Raw genomic sequence first — 22,565 nt, forward strand, 5'->3', positions numbered from 1 at the left:
CATCTCAAAAAAAAATAATAATAATTAAAAAAAAAAAAATTCCTATCTGACATTTGTGCCATTCTCATTTTAATTACCTGGTTGCATGTATTCTGTGCCATTTGTTGTTGTCAATTTGGAAATCAGGGTACTCCACTCTTGTTGATCCAGAGCCCAGATCCCAAAGAAGAGCTACCTTACCACGTCGCATCTCCACCGCAAGGAAGTCTGGCTGAAAAACAGCAGGGCTTATTCTAATACATGGCATTGAATGTGGAGCTTCTGTTTTCTGTATTTTACAAGGGTAACATTGAGAAAGTATTTCCAGATTCATGTCCCTACATCCCATATTACAGGAGTTGACTTCTAGCAAAATCAGGCCTCATTAAGTTTTCAGTGATTTTACTTTTAATGAAACCAAAAAACTCAGCTTATATACAAGTAGATGAATGTCTTCTTTATATATTTATAAAAACATGTGATGTACACACATAGACATATAGAAATGCACACTTTTGAGTGCATGTGAAGTGACCTACCACTGTGTGGAAAAGTACTACCATGTGATAGCGTGCCACGAGGAGCTAATGTCTGTGCATTTTTTGGGGATTACATAGAGGAGGGCAACGTGACAGTGACCCATCATGCTCCTTTTCAGGTGGGTGGATGCACCATCCTCATGAGGGCCAAACTCAAGTACTTTCTCTGTGATACCAGGCAAATGGCTTGATATATTCCAGCATGCTATATGAAAGCACATCACGGGAAAAGGAAGGGAGAGTGTCATGACATGGCCAAGAAGCAATGCTAAGGAATCAGGTGCTTTTATTCTCTTCCTTTGAGGATCTCTGGAATCACCTAAGGCACAAAAATATTTCTACCCCTAGCGAACACACTTGTCTGCAAGAGGCCTTACTTGGATACTTAGTTTGAAGTCAAGTAGGAAAAATCATCTATGTGGTCATTTAAAACATCTGACTACCATCACCTGCAGTAAATGCATGCCAGAAACTTACCTTTCCATTGCTACCCAGGTAGAAAAGGAGGTTATCTGGTTCAGCAGTTTTCACATTGAGTGTTAAGGTGTTGTAATTCGTGGATGAAATTTGGGGTTGGTAGGCACGAATGCAGTCTCTGTCTGCTGATACTGCAACTTTAATCTGGAGGGGGAAGGAGGAAACTTAATTTAATCAAGTCTTAGCGTACATAGCACATATTTCTGGAATATGTACTTAGCTTCTGACTAACAAATGAAATCCATTTGCTGAGATACTTTCATACAATGTAAGCATTGCTACCTCGGTTAGATCTCGGCAATCTCCTAGGTATCACTTCACAAAGAGATTCACAAATAGAAAAGGATAAAATCTGTCATAATTCACTCATTCAGTTAGGAGATTTGAAGCAGGTAAATTAAACTATTCAAATACCTCAGAAAATAATATCTTGGGTCAGAAGCCCATGTATCAGTAAAAGCCACAGTAGTAATACCAGAAAATAAAGATACAGAAATTCAAAATGTTTAAAAAAAATAAAGTTTTACAACAAAGTTTACATGATTATTCAAAAAACACATTTGTGAATATATTACAAGTTAAACTTTAAGATTAAGTAGAGAAATTAATATTTCTGCTGTCATACCACTAACTCTTTTGAACATTATCCAGTGTACTGATGGGACACGAATTCATGCTAAATGCAGCCAAACTCCAAGGAGGTTGGTAGTGTAATGATATTTTAATGACAGAAAAGCCTTAACTTCATCAACTTGATTGAATATGCCTGTAACAAACTAAATACATACAGCACACTTGTGCATATGCATATGGACACATATATATATACAGTTTCTGTCCTCTAGTAGAAGTTTACAAAACAACAGAATAAAGTCTCAAAATTCGAAAAGGGCATTTTGCTAATACTTCTTTTTACCCTGCCAGGAACCTCTGTGGCTTATGACACTTCAGAAAATGCTACTCCCTCTTTCCACCAGTGGATTCATTAAGCTTCAGTAGACTGTGACAGAGAAGCAATAACCATATAATTAAGGAGATTTGCAGAAAGAACTGAAAGCCTTTTATTTTTTAAAACAAAACCTCCCTAAACCTTACAATAAGACACACAAACTAAAGCCAAAGGCATACCAAAAATCACTGAGTGCAAAGTCATTTCCATATTCCCCTCACAGTTTAATGAGGCCTATAGTACAGTTGTTTTGCTTTTGTTGCCTTTAAGCAGGGGACAGAGATTTAAAAACAGGTATATTATTTGTCTTAAAGTATTCTGGATGCACAGCAGCTTCTTGCAAAGAAGAACATACAGACATGGCAGGACATGGATAATAAATTTGTTGATAGAATCAACATTCGTTAAAAAAATTTGCAATGATACTTGAAGCTATAGGGAGGCACTCCACATCAATCTCTAAAATAAGCTTATAAATGAACATCTTGTCCTAAAAAGAATGGCAGCACCATTTCCTCACTTGTCTCTTTCTCAGCAGACTACCTCTGTGATTGCTTTCTGGCATATTGTGTGTTCTGGCAAAGTCACAAATGCAGTAAGAAACCTGAAGCTAAAACTATAAAACACACCAACAGCCCTGTCAGTATGCTTCAAGAATCAGCCAGTGCTCTTGGACTTCAGTGACACCTTGGAATAACCAGGTACCTTGACAGTAAAATTCAGGCTCTTTATCTCAAAGAACTTCCCTGATAGAAGTGAAAGTGAAGCCCGTTAAGTCTGGGACAACGGAACTTACAGATGCTGCCTGCTTGCGGGCCTGGCTGATGAGCTCTTTAATTTCAGACAGGTTTCTGTTCAGGTTATCCTCCAGCATTTTCAAAGGTTTCAGCCTATCGAATAAAAGACTTGCTTGTGCTTCTACTTCTTTAACTTGTTTTTCAGCTGTGATTGCTGCCAACACATGAATGAAAAGTTGTTGCAGGCTGAAAGTTAAATGTACTTTTCACTGCTAAAATACTTAGTTTCTGATCATTTTGTTTTCAGCAATTTTAAACATCAGTAAGGAATATGCAAACTTAAGGACATCCCATGTGACTCCTCTAGAGGTCTTTTAAAAAGTTAGCACATTTTTATTGAATTAGGAAGAAATTTTCAGTCCATCTGACTCATATTTAACGCCTATTAAAATTTAATATTAGTACTGCTTCTGCAAGCAGTGACATTTCTAAAGAGCAATGAAGCAGCAAACATACCAGCTTTTGATGTATGAGTTATGAGTTCACTAGTTTTCCTCAATGTATCATTAACTTGGGACAATGTAGAAGAAGTAGTCAGCAGCTTTTGACTGAAATCCCCAAAGTGACGTAAACCCATCACAGCACTGGTGTTTGCAGACACAGCTAGCTCTTTCACCTCAAGCATGTATTTTCTTGTATCTGAAACACAGTTCACAGGTTTAAAAAAAAAAAAAAAAAATCACAGCTTTCATACATACTCGGGAATAATAAATGCCTGGCTTCATAACACAGTTACAAACAATCAAAACACTACAAATGTTGTCAGCTATGTTCCTTTTGTAGTCGAGAGTTCTATTTTCATTTGTATTCTTCAGTCTATGAGGGGAGCTGCAAACCAACACCTACTGTGATCTAACTTTGCTTAACTGTTGAATGCGTCATGGGTGACAGAGTGGGCCATTTACCTCCTGCGAAACTGGAGTGCCAGGAGGCTGGTGCAACTCCTCTTGCCCAGTTCTTAAGTAGCAAAATGGCCACAGACATGGCCCTGAACAAAAAACATGGTCAGTGTTCCCCAGCTGGTGATACAGATATGGTTACAGCTACAGAGGTAGTTCTGTTTGTTGTTACACACATAGGGGTATATAATAATTAAATATTTTACACAAACATATAAATAATAGGATTTGCAGCAATTTTAATTAAGGCTCCTCAGTTTAGATTTTCATGTCTTTTGATCAAGAGACTTAATGAATCCAAAATTTGAATTCTAGAAAAAATGTTTTATTTTTCATGACCAGCTCTGAATACAACATGGACACAGAATGCAGTGATGGGGAACTTGATTCTGCCTATCACAAGATGATGATAGGAATACATCAGGCTCAGTGTTTAATTTCCAAATGAGTGTTGCCACTTCGAGTCACCAGCCTGAGATTTATGTTTCTAATCCTACAGAAAGCTGCTCAGGCAGAAGGTTTATCATACCCTTTGCTTTGGGCTATAATCACTTATATAGTGAGTATGCCAATCTCAGCCTTCTCCTTATAGCACCTGTGCCCGAAATTGTGGGAAGATGCTACAGCTGGCACAAAAGAACTGATTTAGGTCTGCAGGGATCCTTCTTCCAACCAGTACCCTATACAGAGAGCAACGCTACCATGACTCTGTCCCCAGATTAAAAAAAAAAAAAGGGAGGAAAATTCAAGAAATGTAACAACAAAACTGAAAATTAATAAAATCATAGGACAGTCCTCCTTAACTCACAGCTTGTTTGATTTCTAAGTTTAGCTTTATGTAAGATAGCATCCTGCATTTAATATCCAGTGTAACTTCATCACTAATATCACAATTTAGTGTGAGTTAAGAGCCTCAGCTGTAAAATGAGCATTTTAAAGCTGTGAACTTAGAATTCTAATCTAAACATGTCATGTTTCATAGGTTTACTTAAGAAAAGGCAAAAAGGAAAATACTCCTTGTAAGGCAGAAGGCTAAATGAGTCTCCAGTGTAGTTTATTGCTAGGCCTCTGCAATCAGACAATCAACAGGATTTTATTACGATTGTACTAGATGGCTCTTTCATAAGGAAAATGTCAATATAAATTTCACTTACCATTAGGCAATGTTCTTAGTGTCAACAGGGAATCATTAAGCTGGTTGACAATTTTGTTAGTACTTTCCTGAATAATTTCTACCTTTTTGTTCAGCCCATTCAATCCAAATAAAAGGCCTGTTGGAAGAAATAGCTGTGATTTTTCCATGCATAAACAAATACCATACAACTCACAGGAACGCTATGCATAGGGATAACAAGCATTCACTCATTTAACCAATGCAACTGTGTTGTTGTTTGGTTGGTTTTTGTTGTTTTTGTTGTGTTTTTTTTTTTCCAACAGAAGGAGCATTTTACAAACAGGAATGCAAAATGAATACAGTATGCACAGACAAGATCCTGTGGGCACTGTTCCATTCAAAGTTAGCCTTTTTGGTCAATTCCATCAGACTTAATTGATAGAAACAGAGGAAAATACTATAAATTGACTCATGATTGTGAACCCTTATAATTTTTACACTGCTCTTCACTTTGTTGAATGGCTTGTGTCAGGTATCACAAAAAGTGTTTTACTTTCATTTGTGACCTGTTTGCAGAATCCTCTCACAAGAAAATAAAAATACGTAGAAAGAGCAAAATCAGTATGTATTCTGTCCATCTAAATGACATTGAATGTACACATATTTATAAAGCTAATGATTTTAAACGCAAAGACCATTTTACAGTTACAATTTATCTCTCTGAAACGTTCACTTTCTGTCCAGTTTCATCCAAAATTTCCCTTAGGGCCAAGCCTCTAGTTCTACACAAAGTCTGTGTTCAAAATGCTTTTCTGATCTTCCATGGTGCAGACTCCAACGCCTTGCTCATATCTTTGGAGTATTAAAAAAAAAAGCGAGGGGCAGGGGACACTTCGGAATTTCAGCTGTGTACGAGGAACAGGTACAAATGATTATGATTTCAGTATATGATCCTACATACTTGTGTAATCCGTAATATATTATATAAAATTGGATGAATGTATTTCTTCAGTAATTATTTTTGCCAAGAAAGGTTGAACCAGATGATTCCTGAGATCTCTTCCAACCTGGTATTCTATGACTCTGTTTGTTCTTCGTGTACTGCACAATCCCTAATGATTTAATTAATAACGTTTGGAAAAACAGCCATTGAAAGCAAGCATTGCTTGGAGGTAAATGAGGTACAGTGACGGCCAATTTTTTTACCTAAAAAAGTAAAATACATGACTCCATAATACATTAATCTTAAATGTATAAAAATATGTATATAGTCATATGCATTATTTTTCCTTTATTTATGCTAATTTTAAAAAAGGCACAAAAACCACCACTAAAAAAAGGAAAAACAAACCCCACAAAACAAACCCCACAAAACAAACCCCACAAAACAGGAGATAGGAAAATAAATAGAAGCAGAAATGTGAACTCTAAAAAACTGACCATCACTTTTTTTCTTCAGAGTTTTAGCTTCATTCTGAAATTTGGAGCTACGCAGTAGAGCTTCTTTTCCGAGAAAACTGAGAGAATCCTCTGGCTGAAAAACAGACAGTGGTTGTCACATATGAAAAAACAGAAATGCAACTCAAAACATGTAAGCATCTGCAGATGTCCACTTCAAGTTACTGAATATTTTCGTTATTTATGAGATTTCTACTTATTACCTTAAGGGTCAATTAAAAAAACCACAAGTTGTAACCATTTTTCCAAGAATGTGACACTGAATCTTTTTGCAAAATAACAAAAAGAGAAGACTGAAACAAAACATACCACATCCTAGTCTGAACCCGCTACTGATACAGAGTTGCCTTTTGGAACACCACTAATTCTAGTTCCAGGCCTAAATCAAAATTCCCAGCACTTTGCACTTAAAAGCGAGACATCTCAAAATCTCAGTCTTTAAAGTGTTCTTTTAATCCATTTATCCAACTAGAAAAATTTGGAAGAGCACCTTGAAGAATGCATACTGTGCAAAGCTTTAATAAGACAGACAGCTATAAAATCACATACAAGCTCAAAAAACAATGCCAACTATTTTGATCACTATCATGTAAATATTTCAGATATTTGTTTCTTCAGGCACAATGTGCCTGAAGGCACTCGTAAAACATAGCCCATTCCTTCCTTGGTTTTACAATCATGAAAAGTAGAAAGAGATAAAAGGGAAGGGAAAAAGAACAATATGAAAGTAATGAGGTCAGACTGATAACTGGTCAGGTCTTCTTAATCTATCCTTTCAGTAACAGTAACAACCTGATAATCTTGTAAGGCAGAGGGGTAACAGATGAGACACAAACATCCATTTGGTTATGAAATGTCCTCAACTAAGCAAAATATTCATGATTGGGAATATCTATATAGAAATGGAAGAGGGACAGGTCAAGTGAGGAGATGGTTGAATAATTCCAAAGGTGAAAGCGAGCACCAGAGGTTTGGGAACTTATGTTCTACAGGAACGCATGTCAGATGACTGACATAAGCACTCACAGAATGAAGACCAGTCCAGCTAACCATGCATTAGACATTCAAAAAAACCCAGAAACAGTAAATGGTACTATGTCAGAGAGAAAAGCAAAGTAAACAGAACACAGAATCATAGAATAGTTTGGGTTGGAAGGGACCCTTCAAAGGTCATGAGTCCAACCCCCTGCAATGAGCAGGGACATCAACTTGAGAGATTCCAGAGCAGATTTCAAAAGCTTTTTTTCTGCTTTGTCTGAAAGTGCCCCGTTACCGTTTTGGAGTACAGATTCAGGATACAGGATATACTAGTTGGTAGGACAGGCTCCATCAACAAGACTCAGATTTCAGCAAGTGAAAAAGAAACATTCCAAAACGAGAAAGGGAAAGATGTTAATTAAAATACTAATATTGATACTCACTAAATCCAAGGGGCCATTCATAACTCTAGATGCATCATCTGCCAAACTCTCTGTTCTTTCAATCACACTTTTAACGCTGGAGTGGGTGTAGACAGCAGCAGTTGTGTTCAGAGTCACATTTCTTACTTTAGAGAGGCCACTAAATACAGAATTAACAAGTAATTTTTTTTCAAGATAATAGCTTAGTCAAGCACTAAATTCCATGTCTTCAGTTATAACAGGCATATCTTTCTAGGATACATGATGCACTCTGAAAAAATGAGCACACCTTGCCCTATGTTGAATAAGGGGTTTTAAGTTCGTTTTTTTGAACTGAAAGAATTAGTTCAAAAAAAGGTTTTCATCTATTTTTTTCCCATTTCATTCCTTTTTGTTTGTGGTCAGTTTTTCAATTTATAAAGCCACTTAAGTCACATTTTGCATGAAGAACAAATCACATCACCTAAACAGAACAGAAACAATGTTCATAAATGAAGCTCAAAAGCAAAGTAGAGAAAATTACAAGCATCTGAAAGCTATTCTGTATGAAATTTTGCTTTATTTAATTTATCTGGCTGCAGCAAAGTCAGAATTGCTCAGACCAAAATTTTGTCTTCTCAAACTTAAAACACATGTAAATTTTCCAATCTGATAGGATTTAACTTTTAACACACGTATCTGCTGACCTTAAAAGACAAAACAGCAAGAATCCTAGAAGGATTCTTGGGACAGAAGATTAATTTCTATTGAATTAACTGGAATGGCTTTTCAACTTTCAAATTCTAAGAGTGCATTTGAGTGGATTTGAGATTGCAACTCACTCATTTTTGCGAGATGGTTTAAAAGCAACAATAATGGAGGCACAATAGGAATAGCTTCTTGATGAAATTCAGGTGTATTGTCAAGAATTATTCATACACAGACCAGAAGCTTCCCAAGTTATACCATGATATACTGAGTATTTAATAACACACTAGTTATTGTGTAAGTCAGCCACGTGAAAAGCAAGACTAATCAACCCCCTCTATGTCATTTAATAAAGGTACAACTGCATTAAAAGAGAAAAGGACTTTAAATGGAGAATAAAAATTGATCACAGAATAACAGAATGGTTTGGGTTGGAAGGGATCTTTAAAGATCATCTAGCCCAACCCCTCCAACTGTGGGCACGGACCTACTTTAGTGGATTAAGCTACTACCTATTTAAATTAAATCTGCCGGATACCACTGTAAATCTCTCCTGATTTTCTATTTGTCCAGTTTCTTACCTCTCTAGTGCATCTGCAAGTCTTTGGAATTGGGCAGCATGGTCCTCAGCTCTGTATACCAGGTCAAGCACTCCTCGCACAGACATCTGCATCACCAGTTCATCCACATGGTGTCGCAGTTTGGTGCTCCACAAGACTAACTCATCCTGGTGGACCTCCAGGTTCTGCACAACAAAATGGTTTCCCCTTTTATTTTCAATAGCAAAATACACCTGACAGTGTCAAAGGGGATGTTAAAACCTAAGAACTTACAGACGTAGAGTTCTTTACATCTTGGGCAAGAGCAGCAGCAATATTCACTAGGACCTTTCCTTCTTTAATGAGCACAGTCGAGACCTCTTCACCTTCCTTTATATTTAGCTTTTTGTCCTGTATCACAAATTAAGTGTTTTATAGTAGTCAGTCAGCTGGCGCAGATGAGGTCACATATCACATAATCAGTTTTTGGTTTTCAAACAGGGATCTGGTTTCCTTTGAGTTTAAGGTATCGCATACATTAAGATGTTTAAACCTGTATAAATTTATTAAAGTCTAAAAAGCAGCTTTTGAACACAATTTCATAGTTGGTATTTCTTATGCAACAACACTGTCCAGTCTTACATTTAACTCCGCCAGGTTGCTTGAGATAAGAGGAAACAAGCGGTTGGTCTCACTCATGTCAGCAAGCGCCTTATTCACCAGGTCCTGGGCATCTTGCAGTCTGTTGTTGTGCTCTGATAAGAGCTGGCTTGCATCCTTTTTCAGTTCAGCAAGCTCCTGCTGGGGTTTAAGATATTCTTTCTGAACCCGGATCAACAAATTCTCCGCAGCTCTGACAAAGAGAGGAATCGGTAAAATAAATAAATGGCATAGGAGAAACTTAGTCATGATTTCTTGAGGAGAAATTAGGGTCACGTGAAATTAATTTAAATGCATCTTCTTACAAAAGTCTTCATTTTTTTTTCCTATAATAGTATACATACACATTAGCTTAGTCACTCATCTTACCATACAATAAGATGACTGCCTGGGGGAGAAGGTAGGGATACATAAACTTTTTCTGTGGTGACTAGAGGGGAAAGGGGCTAGTATAAATCACATTTGCTTGGACTTGCTTGAGACATTCTCCACATTAAAACCTCTGTGAAACACCCCTCTGGCACTGTTCTATGTCTTAACTGTAGCGATTCATATTTTGAATGTAGGATCAAAACATCAATTATGAGGACTGACACTGGAAAGAAACAAGTAACTACAACTGAAAGACATATATATATATTTATACACATATATACACACACCCCCAAGAGTCCTGAAAATTTAAAATATAAAATAAAAATAAGTAGTAAAATGGACACTGAAATGAGCAATATCTGCACTTATCTTTTAAAATCAGTAACAGAAGTTATCTGGGAAATATCAAATATCCTCAAATATGTCAGTTTTTAATCATTTCAGCTGTCCTTTTTGGGAATATTTTCATCTCTACTTGACCACTTTCCATTTGAACACTTTCCAGTATTGAAGGAATTGAACTAAAAATTATCTGGAAAGTCTATTCCTCTGTTTCTCTTTGTTTCAGCACATATACTGTACACTGCAACTCCCGTAATGATACTTATAATCAGATTTCACATCATACAAAAACCTAGTTTATTTCATAATTATATACAGCACATTCCACCTTGCTTATTGAATAGCAGATGTGCATTTGCATGTATTTCTTAAAACTAATAATTCAGAGTCCTTACACTCACAAGCCACAGCCTTAAAACAGCTACAAGAAAAGAAAGTATTTTACAGACTGTAATGACTTCCACTTCAGTGTAGAGTAAAAAGGTTAAGTTTCAAATTATTTGAGAACTTTGCCTTACATGGTAAATGTGTGGAGACCTCAGTTACAAACATTGCTTAAGAGTGTGTTATTACATGCTCAGTCCACTGTGAGCCATGTGGTAACTTCTGCTCCCTGAAAAATGCACAGCCAAGCTGCTTATTTAAATCAGTTCTGAATTTACAGTTGCACAGCACGATAAATTTTGCAGAGCAAGCAATCTTGTAAATCTTATTAATTCTCTTCTTCAGTCTGTCAAAGGACACTTAAAGAACCTTCAGAAGTTTCAAAGCAGCCTATAATTGAAAAAGCTGATTTACAAATGCCTTGTGTAACAGCTCAAAAGTCGATGTTAAAAATCAGAACATTCTGTTACCATGCAACAGGAGATGTTCCTAAAAAATGTAACAATAAATGGTACATTTCTAGTCCATTTAACTTCGATACAATTTAATATTCAGTACAAGGACAAGCACAGGAGCCTGTTGAACAGAATCAGATACACTACCAGCATAAACATTCTATCCTTCCTAATCCAAAGCATTTAGTTAAGAAAAGTCAGATTTTCAGAAATATTCCACTCTGGTCTAAATCTTTCTCCCTTGAAGCCAATGCTAACACTCTTACTGCTTTTTGTGGGCTATGAGAATACTTAGTATTTCTGAAATTAGAACAAAAATTTCGCTGACTTTGGGAACAATCAACGTTTTCCACTGCCAAGTCTGGCAATAAGTACTAATAAATAATTAATAGAAAAGCCATTTTAAAATAGCTTGCAACTGGGGACAAATCAAGACAATGGAATACAATCCCAAACAGCGGCTCAGGATGCTGAAACAAGTGCCTTGGCTTCATGTCTATGTGATACATATTTCAGTGACAATAAATCGTCATGTCCTTCAGCAGACCTGACATGTTCTGGGCTTGCAATTGACTGAGACAGTTCTACATTTCTAGCCAAACCAGCAAGGAGATGTATATTATGGCCAAATCTGAATCAAACTGAAACCACTGAGTTTTTTCACTTATTGTAATGGAATTTTGTAACACGTCTAAATGAACAGACTGTGGCTACATTAGTATCATGTGGGATGCCCAAATATTTTCAGATAATGCTAACTTCAAATTTAGAGTTCATATAGCTCCACCTAGACTAGTTATCCAACATACCACCGCTTATCATGGCACAATGTTTCCCCAGATTTCTTTCCAAAAAGTAATATTGCATAGTATAGACATTCACCAAAAAAAGTTTTCAGGCTTACTTTAGGATACTGGTAGCATTATGGTGCTGTTGAACAAAATCTTTCTTGCGCAATGCATCCAAAAGGGTAGAAATATCATCATGCAGGCTCTGAGATGTAGCATTTGACAGTGGGAGATCCAGGCCCAGTGTTTCATTTAGTGACATAGCAGCTTCAGTAAGTACTAAGTAGGAGAGTAAACAATTTAGTCATACCATTAAAAAAAGAAATATATGTGAACCCCCTGTGCAAACTGCAGCACTTTCAGTGTTCTTTAAGAGTTGCAAAGGAAATACACTTCTGGGTCTTAAAGAAGTGGAAATATCTTGAAAGTGGGCTACCTTTGATGGTTTCATGTACTGTGTCAATAAATCCAGTCAGTTCTTTAGTTTTATTCCTGGTTTCCTGAGTCACTGTGTAAAGCCGCCAAGCTTTTTTCAAAAATCTGGATGACTAGAATAAAATCAGAGATAATCATTGGCAGTAGTCCCAAACCACTGACTAATTCACTACATTTGTCTATTGTTTTTACACCTTTTTTCCTCAATATTGAGAAAACTTTGTGAAAGGAAAGATAAGGCAGATCTAGCTGATTTATAAATCTCTGATTCTTCCATGCTTGGCAGATGCCTTAATTATATTGAAAGTTTCAACCTCTGATATCAGTGAAGAATTTTGTTATTAATTATTTTTGTAATCAGTAAGATGATATCTATCAAAGCTATTTCTTTAACAAAGTAAACATTAGTTGGGTTTTTTTTAGCTACAATTAATATAAGAAAATCACTCTTCTGGATACAACGCTTTTAGCAATGACAACACTGTTAGTACAAGCACCTAGTTAGATTACATATAAACGATCAGAAAATTATAGGTACGCATGGTCAGCAAATGAGATCTAATGGCTGAAGTACTGTTGTCACTTTTCTACCTGCAATTTTTCTTGTGTTAAAACTGAATAAACAATACAAACATTGTCTACTTTCATGTGGATTTTTAACAGATTTATTTTGTCTGAGATAATTTTAAAGATAATACCATAGATATCAAAGACTTCATGGTAAATATTGAGCTACAACATAATTTGGGATAAGCTCCATGTGTTAAAACTGGTGAGAAGAAATTATCTCCCTTTCTTTAGTTTTAGAGAACAAGCTTAATGTAAATCTAATTTACATTATCATAAAATACTGCAGTTTGCAGAAGAATTCCACAGACCAGTTAACTGTCATCCTCAGAAAAACTACAGAACGGACTGAATGATTTCCTTGAAGTCTATAGATGTTCTTATGTACCATGCTATGAAATCTCAAAGGATTACTTCAGAAAGGCTAAGAATAAAGAAGCCAGCACCTACCTCTTCATGCAGTTGATCAATCCCTCCTGATAAACTCAGAAGACTTTCTTTTGCTGTAGATAATGAGTAAGTTGGATCTTCCCTAGGAACTATAGATGCCTATAAGAAACAAGAAGAATTTGTAACTGTAATTTAAGGACATTGTTGTATATCCAGAAAAGTCCTGGGAACAAAATAACTATGCACACTGTTTAGATTAGTTACATGTTTTAAATGACCGATTTGTAAAGCACATAAGATGACAAACTAATTACACACATACAGTTGATGTGAATTGTGTCATTTCTTTAAATAAAGAAACAAGGATCCAGCCATGTTGTACTTTCAACCAAGTTATAATGAGGAAGCAAAATTTCTGCTTTTCTGATTCTCAGTTTCACCACAGTCCGGGGCTGCCCGCATAAGTTACTTTGAGAAAGAAGTTATGTGATTCCATCCAGTCCCACTGCTGCTACCATATTGACAGGTGGTCTTGTCAAAACAGCTGCATCTGGGTTGTTATATCTGTGAGGATGACCCTGGAGAGCTTCATGTTTCCATGACAAAGCTCAGTGCATTGCACTCAGGAGTTCATTATTTGGTCCTCCAGACATGATATGTTAACTACAAGCAGCCCTGTGGATCCTCTCACCAAGTAGAGAGAATAATGGGCTGCATTTGGCTTCAAGGTCACCTCAAAATTGCTCTATATATGCAATAAACAGGACGCTGTACACAAATGTATCATATTTGATATAGTCAAGGCCTGCAACAGAATATCACTTCTCTAAAGAAGCAAAGAAAGTTCAGGCATCTCTTACAAAGAGAGCAAGTCTGATAAAGGTTATTTTAAGACTTCAGATGCTTCAAAGTCAGCCATCATAAATACCATAATAAGTATCATTCTGCCCAACTTTTTAAAGAAGTAATACATAGGGTATCTGACAGCCTTGTGTCAAATGGAAATTTCAAAGTCTTTTCCTCAGGACAAGGAAAGAACAAGTGAAAGAGAAACACAAGCTGAAGCTCTTGAGCCTCCACAGATAAAGCACAGCAAAGTTTCTTTAAAAGTCCACTTTGAAAACCCAGAATGGGAAAGCAAGTATGCCTGGTTAGTCAGGGCAGTAAAGCATGGGGCACTAGAAAACTAACTAGAAAATCAGAACTGCCAAAGTCCTCAGATGCACTGGACACACAGAAGCAAAGAGGAACAGACGATTTGATAATTTTCTCATTATTGAAAGATCCACACCTAATGCATAGAAAAGAGTAATACTAGAGTATTTCATAATAAATATACATATACAATACATAAAGATATGTACTAAAGGAGAAACTTAAACTGCTTTTATTTTCACATAAGATCTGACTTTGGTTTCTAATTAAAGTGCTAAATAAAAGCTACATATTGAATATTTCTAGTCCCAGAAGGTGATGCACAAAAGTAAGTCAACTGTATTCTTTAAGTAATACAATAATTCAGTATGTTTATGCCTTATTTCATGCAACCAGCATGAGGCAAAGACACAACACTTTGCAGGGGGCAGACCTTCAGAGAAGATCTGTAATTCACATAAATTAACTTGAGGATTCTCTGGTTTCCAGCTACAGTTACTTTGATACGAGGCAAAAGGGAAGGTAATCTTTGATTAGCCAGGAAGAGGGGAATACCCACTTCCAGAGAAAAATTATGAGACTACTAACTTACCCTCAAGTTTAAGTTGAATACAGAACACTTTGGCCTTATATAAACAGAACTGACACCACAGTCACATGGTTTTATATCACTTTTGGTATCCCACTTTCAAGAGTGACAGCTGGCTTTGATTTGATTTCAATATAAAGAAAGATATGTACTAAAGGAGAAACTTAAACTGCTTTTATTTTCACATAAGATCTGACTTTGGTTTATAATTAAAGTGCTAAATAAAAGCTACATATTGAATGTTTGTAGTCCCAGAAGGTGATGCACAAAAGTAAGTCAACCATATTCTTTAAGTATTACAATAATTCAGTATGTTTATGCCTTATGACAGAAAGGAAGAAAAGCATAACTGAAGCTTTACAACTAAAATGTTACCAACTAGAACTAAAGGATAAGAGTATCTCTGCTGAAGCATAAACATGTAATTTAATTGGGTTAGCATTTAGATCTTGAACGTATTAACATGTTGGAGTACACTGACTGGAATTCAGTCTTCCTTACATCTTAAACAGAATAAATTTTAATTTGCCAAATCTAGCAGCACAAGAAGGCTCACATTATTTTGGTTTTATTGTGATATGGTGGAATACAAAAAAAAAAAAGGTTTTTTTGTCTTGGAGCTTGTCTTATTGCTGAGCAAACTGTTATGAATAAATGCCCATATTTTAGTGGTTGTGAACTTGGGAGGATTCTGTTTATCTCTGGCTTTGTGCAGAGACCACATGAACCTAATCCACACCAACACTACATGACCCCCTAGAACCACAAAACAGGGTATTTCATCCTTTGTTTAAGTAGGAGAGGAGCTGGAAGGAAAGTCTGCCACAAGCAGCCTGAAAGTGCCAAACACTGAAACATTCCACCTGGCTTTTTTGTCCTGAGATGGAGGACAACTACACAACCAGAAGGAAAGCAAACTGGTGCATCCCAGGCATGCTGGCTAATGGAGAAGCAGCCTGCCAGACCCCCTCCTCCCAAGGACTCCAGGGGAACAGCCTCAAGATTTATGCCTTGGCAGCTCTTCAACAAATGGACCAAAAAAGGAAAAGACCTGGTCTCATGTTTCTATTTCACTGATGAAAATTATTCCATTTGTTTTCAGTAGGTCTGGGCAATCGCACAATTCAGGTGAAGCACATACATATAGCACATTCAATAATGACAGTGCTGACTGAAAAACATTCATCCATTTATTTAAACGCTAGTTCCACAAACGAAAGTAATACAGGCAACTAAATAACTTAAAGGCATATTTCTATACCAAATTTAACGGTCTTAATCTGATTATCACACATACACACACAAGTTGTGAACTGCAGGAGGGTTTCTGCTAAATTACTGGCATATGTGAGTGGCTACAAGTTCTGTTTCAAAGGTGTGACCAAGCATTTCTGCTATTTGTGCACTTCTTTTACCTTCAGATGTTTCGTTGCATTCTCCAACTCTGACAATATCCCGTAGGGCACAAGGGGAACACCAGTGAGGTTCACTGAAAGTATGGCCTTGTTGAGATCATCCAAAGTGTTTAATAAAACTCCTGTGCAGTTGTCATCACAAGCTAAATAAACCATTTTAATAGGAGAAAGCAATATTAGTATTAACAAGACATGAAATACTGAAATTTATTTTGATTTACATGGTATGTGCCTTAACCTTTTGAGTTAAGAGCAATTAAGTATAATAATTTTGACTATACAGATTTGTAGTATTGCCCTCCCCCTTCTTACCCCAAGAACAGACCTATTCCAAACATACTTTCTTTAGGTTAGCACACATTCAAGTCTTATTGATCATGCTGGCTATTGAGCTGCTTACTGTATTACAAGCTTATTGAGCCTATTTAGCTATATTGCTATAAACCCAGGGTGATACCATTAACATTCACCCAAACAGTTTAGGAAGACAGGAAATTCAAGCCTAGAGTGGTATAATTCAATTTATTATTTGGGTAGAGTTTTTGTTCGTTTGTTTGGGTTTGTTTGGTTTTGTCTGGTTGGTTTTGTTTGTTTTACTTATACAAAGCAAAAGCTGAGTCCTAAATCCCAATTCATTGTAAAAGCAGATTACTGTACTTGCTGTGTCTCTCTGCTATCAGCCCTCTCATAAGAAATTGCATGACTAATTAGTGGTGGAATATGACTAATTACTTGTGGAGAAGGCCTACATACCTGAGATAACTCCAAAAGTATTATCAGCAACCTCACATCCAAAGGGTCAATGTCATGGGAATGCTACATTTTCTAATAAATAAAGGTATACTACGCACATTAAAAAAAGTATTTGAATTATCTTTCCTTAAACTTGTCTATAACACTAAATAAGCCATTTTAAGGATCAACTGTTTATCTCATGTTATGATCTCTACTGTAGTTTCCTCTGTGTTCACAGAATGGTTGAGGTTGGAAGGGACCTCTGGAGATTATCTAATCCAACCCCTGTTTTACAGAGACATTAAGTTGTTAAGATCTTTTTCTTTTCATAGAAAGAATATGGCCTGACATCATTCAAGGAATAATCATGCACACATAAACATCACTGGAATAGACCAAAGCCCACTGGGAAAGTAAATAATTTTAAAACCACCTACAAACACACTCGTCTTCCACAAGAAGATGTCTTGGTTCACACTTGTCACACAGTTGTCCGGTCACACCTTGCTTACAGAGGCACTGGCCAGTTGCTCGATCACAATTAACATGGACAGAGCCGCTTGGATTGCACTGACACGGATGGCAGCTGCCACCGGGAACCTGAGGGTCACCATAATAACCAAGAGAGCACCTAGACAGGGAGGAACAGGACACTGAACAACAGGGGATATTCATCATGAAATTGGATGTTACATTTATCTTTGAGGATCACTGATAGGTTTTTAATTAATGGCTTCTTAACAGTAACTAATAAATCACTATAAGTCCTTGAGCACTCATTTATATATTTATGAACACTGAATAATCTATTCCAAATACAAACATGGCTCATGCTAAACAAACTGTCCTTGGGAGTTCGGGATAATCGGGCATATCATGTGTAACTCACCTTTCACAGTACTGTCCTTCATATCCTGGGAGACAAGCATCACAGTAGTAATCCTGAACATTTTTCAGGACACAGGTAGGACTGAAACTGGAGGAAGGATAAACAAATACCTGCTAGCATATAAATGGAAGACCATACAAAGACATAGAACACCTTCAGCCACAGGTTAAATATTGTAAGCAACAACATCCTCTGCTCAATCTGATGCAATGCTCTAGAATTCGCACTCTGAATTATGTTTCTTAAAAAGTTTGCTTTTCCAATGTAACTCCATTACTGTATAACACACCAAAGCACCTTATTACTTTCTTTTTTAAAAGGTGAGACAAGGAAAAATGGATGCTGCATGGCATGGCTATAGTACATATCTAACTGAGACTTGCATGAGAACAGAGTTGCTAGACTCTTGTTCTGACTCAATTATCCAACAACAAATATGCTTTTCAGACTTCTGGAGAAAAAACAGCCTGCATAGCATTTTGATTTTCAAAATATGAAGTGGACTGTTCCTCTACCAAACAAACATATGTACGAATTTCAAACAAAAGAATACTTGTTCTTCCCCTAGGACTGATCTCATGAAAAGTTCCTGCATTGACTGGACATGGCCTGAATCTTTCTAAATACAAAAGCATTGTTAGAAGAAAGAGACCCAGATTTGAAACTAAATCATGTCAGAGCAACTTACTCCATTATCTATAAAACATTCTATGTGGCTGATCTACTTTTTAAGAAAAAAATGACTATTCTATCAGTTGGTATTTTTATTTTAAAACCTCACAGACTTACCAGTAGCAGTGAAAAACGCAGAATGTAAGCTCAATTTACTAAAATGGGTAGCTTTCAAATGTCTAAAACTTAAGGACATGGTAACTACTGTTGTCATAGCATGGAGGGAGAAGGAGTGGTGACATATAGCGCAATAAACCCAGAATGCTAAAATGCACATTGGATTTAATAAATTCTGGTTACCTAACAGGGTTGGCTCTGGGACAGGCACAAAGAGAGCAGTCGTTGAGGGATCCAATTACTTTCCCATAGTAGCCTGGGGCACAAGCACTGCAGTAATCACCAACTGTGTTATCTCTGCAGTTCTGATACACAAAAAGGAATTCAGACAGTTTAAAACAACAAACAAACAACAAGAACTTTATCTTGGCCCAAATCAATAAATGCATACAATTTCCAACAATCACCTCTAAATGTCACTGCCTGTTGGTCAGCATTCTCTGAATGGAGCAACCTTTTATGCAAAAATAAACAGAATTCTTATACGAATACCCCCTCAGGCAGGCTGACCTAACTTCTGTTCTACATTTCCATTAAAGTTTATATAGTTCTGCTTCTACTAATCCAATTCAGGCCAGGAAATCATGGTACAAAGCAAAAAATCCTCAAAGGAAAAAAAAAAAAAAGCAACTGGTGAAAAACTTAAGCAGGCTACTTGGATGAAAAACATAACCTTTCGGTGTTCCAGTAAATGCATTTGAATGCTATAAACCAAGGATCATCCACAGTTAGGATTCACACACACTATATTTAATTTGCAAACAGTACTGATCAATAGCCAGTGTTATTAATACATTAAATTGGTATTATAAGCATAATTCAACTGACTAGTCCCCAAAATGAATGAAATTCAGTTTCTCTTTTTTTTTTTCCTGTTTTTTGATTCATATTCTTGCTAGTGCATGTATTTTAGAGGTTAGTTGACAACACTAAGCAGTAGCAATGCAGCCTGCTATTGTACAGGAGCAGAAGTCAGAGGAGAAAACCATCTCTTTTGCCTTGACTGCTCAGCCACAAATGTTTAAGTAGTAATTTTAACATGCGGGTGAGTTGCCACCCCTGCAATAAAAAGCTGAGAGGAAGAACGACTAGCATTCACTAGTGTGAAAGACCTATGGCCTTGTAGAAATAAGAATCATAGTTCTTATTCACAACATTCATATTTTAGGACAAATCTGAAAGCTACAGAATAGTTTACAAAAGCCTAATGGACTAAGGAAACTCACTTTAAAAACTGACTTCTAGAATGAATTCAGCAGAAGTTGGCTTTGAAGTAACCAACTTACCACTGGAAAAGCAAAGAATATGAAATAAAAAACTTTAAGAAACAGTACTGAGCCATAACAGAGAACAGACTTAACATGTTTTATTTGGTTAGCTGAGAATTTGCTGTCCACAGGGCCGTCAGCCCAAAAGACAGAGGCAATGTTTTAGTCAGATATGGCCCCTCTTTGCAACCTCTGAGATAAAATGAGAGAAGTGAGCAAATAAACCTCGGTGAGGCATACCCTTATGCTACTTTAGTCTCTGAGAGTTAGAACAGCCTCACTTAAAGCTGCCCAGGGGATGCTCTTCCTGAGAGACAAAGAATTTGTCTTTGACCTAGTCTGTGGTATGGTATGGCTTACTGCTTCCTTTACTTCTTTTTTGTGTAACTACACAGACCTTGGCCAGATCAAGGACAGAAGCCCAAAAAGCCTCACAGAAAAACAGATAAACTAAACTGATACACTAGTTATTTTTAAAGTAAAACTAAAGGTAAAATAATAATTATTTTGAAGATGTTTGCTCCCAAAAAGCTTGATGATTTAACTGAATGGACCCTAAGTGAAATACTATTCAGATTTTCCATTTTTCAGAGTTGTAGGAGAAATTGTACTTTATCCAAGTAGTACAGCCATGTGTACTTGTCCCAGAAAAGCTTTCCATAGGTTACTGCCATTGTATGCTCAGGTGAAACCAATAGAAAAATGTAGAAATTGTACATACCAAGCACTTCCCAGTTTCAGGATCACAGGTCTCACTGTGATTGTTGCACTGACATGGCACACAAGGTGCAATCAGAGTGTGAGGCTCTTTCACATCGAGCTCTGTTTTCTTTCCCCTGTAGTATCCTGGAGCACAGCTCTAGTTTTAAGGAGAGTAAAATAAAAAATATATATGAATATGGCTATCAACAGTTACAAACAATTCTAAAAGGAGTTTAAGTAACTTCTTTATTATTACACTATTAGACACACAAAAAGGATTCAAGAATTCTGTACCTGACAGGATAATCCAGCATACCCAGCAGGACATCTACATTGTTCTACAAAATGAGCTCTAGTTCTGCCAAGATGCATTTCTTCAAACTTCACTGCAATTTCCATTGAGATATTTGCAATTCTACAAGATATATGCAGAAGACAGCGTGAACATCTAGAGAAGTCCTAGCACCAAAACTGAGATCCAAACATTTTTATGCTTCAAGGTCAGAGCTACCACATATAATCTCCCATGAACCCCTTTTCCCCATATCTCAATAAAATCTGAAGATTCCTCACATATTTATGGGATTTCAGGACGTACAACAACCAAATCAGTAGTACTTCAAAGTAATACAAGTCAATTCCCACTGGTGTGTGAAACTTGACAAACCCACCATGCAAGAGTACATATTTCTGCCTCTGAAATGCTAGACAGAAATACATTTGTTTTGCCCCACTGATTTTTGGACAGAGCTAATGAAAAGATAGTTGAGGGTCTGTGAATCAAAAATAATCTCTAATCTGGAGGCAGAACCACACTTGTTCAGAGCTGTGAAGATGCAGAGATATTGGGTTTCTATAGGATGCACCTCTGCTTGTCATGTTCATTTCTGAACTGACAGATGGCAATGACCACATCCCATCTCCTCCCTCTCATTAGTAACCCAGTTCTGTTCAAATGGCAGTAAAATGCCATTGTTCTGAAGCAGGAATATTTTACTACCACTGCTCAGAGTAGATAGATACAAGAGAGACCTAGATTGCTACAAAACAACAACTCAGAGAACCATTTGTTTCAACTGAAAAAACAAACAAATATTTCAATAGTCATAAAATAAGATGGGAAAGAAATAATTTAGAAAACATCTAACTATATCACCCATACTGCAGAACACTGCATCAGCCTGTAAGGTTCTTTATGGGATTTTCTATCAAAGTAAGCAGCAAACACATTCAGTGTGTCACAGAAAGAATTAAAGAGGGATTCTGCTGCCATTAAAGGTCATGTTTTCTTATCAGAGGAAGAACAAAAGTCAAATAGGAAATTGGAAATGTCTCTAATTTGAGTTAAAATGTTACTGTATAGCTCAGTCGGGACTATTTCTAGGTTAAATTACAGTAAATCAGATTGCTTTACCTGCTTTGCTGTAATCCTTTGCCATAAGCTGCCTTAATAAGGATGTATTCAACATTGCTCAGCACAGACATGAAGTCAGAACGTAAGACAGGTTCGTCAGACACGGAGTTAAAATACTTCCAAGAATCCTAGGGAAACATAACATATATTATTAAAACCAAGAGCATTTAAGGGTACTTAAACACTGCCTGAGAGTGACAATACCCGACTGTCTCTCATTTGTTGCTGAAATCTGAGTCTGTGTTTGAAAAGCTTGCCACAGCAATACCTTCAGCACTTCCAAACGAGAAAACAATGTCAAAATGGTCATTGCTTCTATAGCATGATATTCCCAGGCATTTTTTCCCTAAAACAGATGCATTTTAATCCAAGCAG

At 36.7% G+C, this 22,565-nt stretch overlaps 1 protein-coding gene across 1 annotated transcript in view; it reads right to left on the reverse strand.

Moving 5' to 3' along the window:
* Positions 1–22,565, reverse strand: part of LAMA1 (laminin subunit alpha 1) — a gene marked incomplete at its 5' end in the record, with an annotated part of 105,386 nt that overhangs the window by 19,026 nt on the left and 63,795 nt on the right. Inside the window, 20 exons of the mRNA XM_082046579.1 lie at positions 78–211; positions 996–1,139; positions 2,741–2,895; positions 3,198–3,380; positions 4,795–4,911; positions 6,195–6,284; positions 7,630–7,772; positions 8,881–9,044; positions 9,133–9,249; positions 9,481–9,691; positions 11,959–12,121; positions 12,279–12,390; positions 13,295–13,393; positions 16,394–16,536; positions 17,566–17,759; positions 18,018–18,104; positions 18,990–19,111; positions 20,796–20,933; positions 21,071–21,191; positions 22,191–22,318. Of these exons, the coding sequence (XP_081902705.1) occupies positions 78–211; positions 996–1,139; positions 2,741–2,895; positions 3,198–3,380; positions 4,795–4,911; positions 6,195–6,284; positions 7,630–7,772; positions 8,881–9,044; positions 9,133–9,249; positions 9,481–9,691; positions 11,959–12,121; positions 12,279–12,390; positions 13,295–13,393; positions 16,394–16,536; positions 17,566–17,759; positions 18,018–18,104; positions 18,990–19,111; positions 20,796–20,933; positions 21,071–21,191; positions 22,191–22,318 (2,765 nt within the window). The remainder of the gene's footprint in view (positions 1–77; positions 212–995; positions 1,140–2,740; positions 2,896–3,197; positions 3,381–4,794; positions 4,912–6,194; positions 6,285–7,629; positions 7,773–8,880; positions 9,045–9,132; positions 9,250–9,480; positions 9,692–11,958; positions 12,122–12,278; positions 12,391–13,294; positions 13,394–16,393; positions 16,537–17,565; positions 17,760–18,017; positions 18,105–18,989; positions 19,112–20,795; positions 20,934–21,070; positions 21,192–22,190; positions 22,319–22,565) is intronic.

The sequence above is a fragment of the Streptopelia decaocto genome, assembly GCF_964273445.1.
Source record: "Streptopelia decaocto genome assembly, chromosome: 2".
NCBI lineage: Eukaryota > Metazoa > Chordata > Aves > Columbiformes > Columbidae > Streptopelia > Streptopelia decaocto.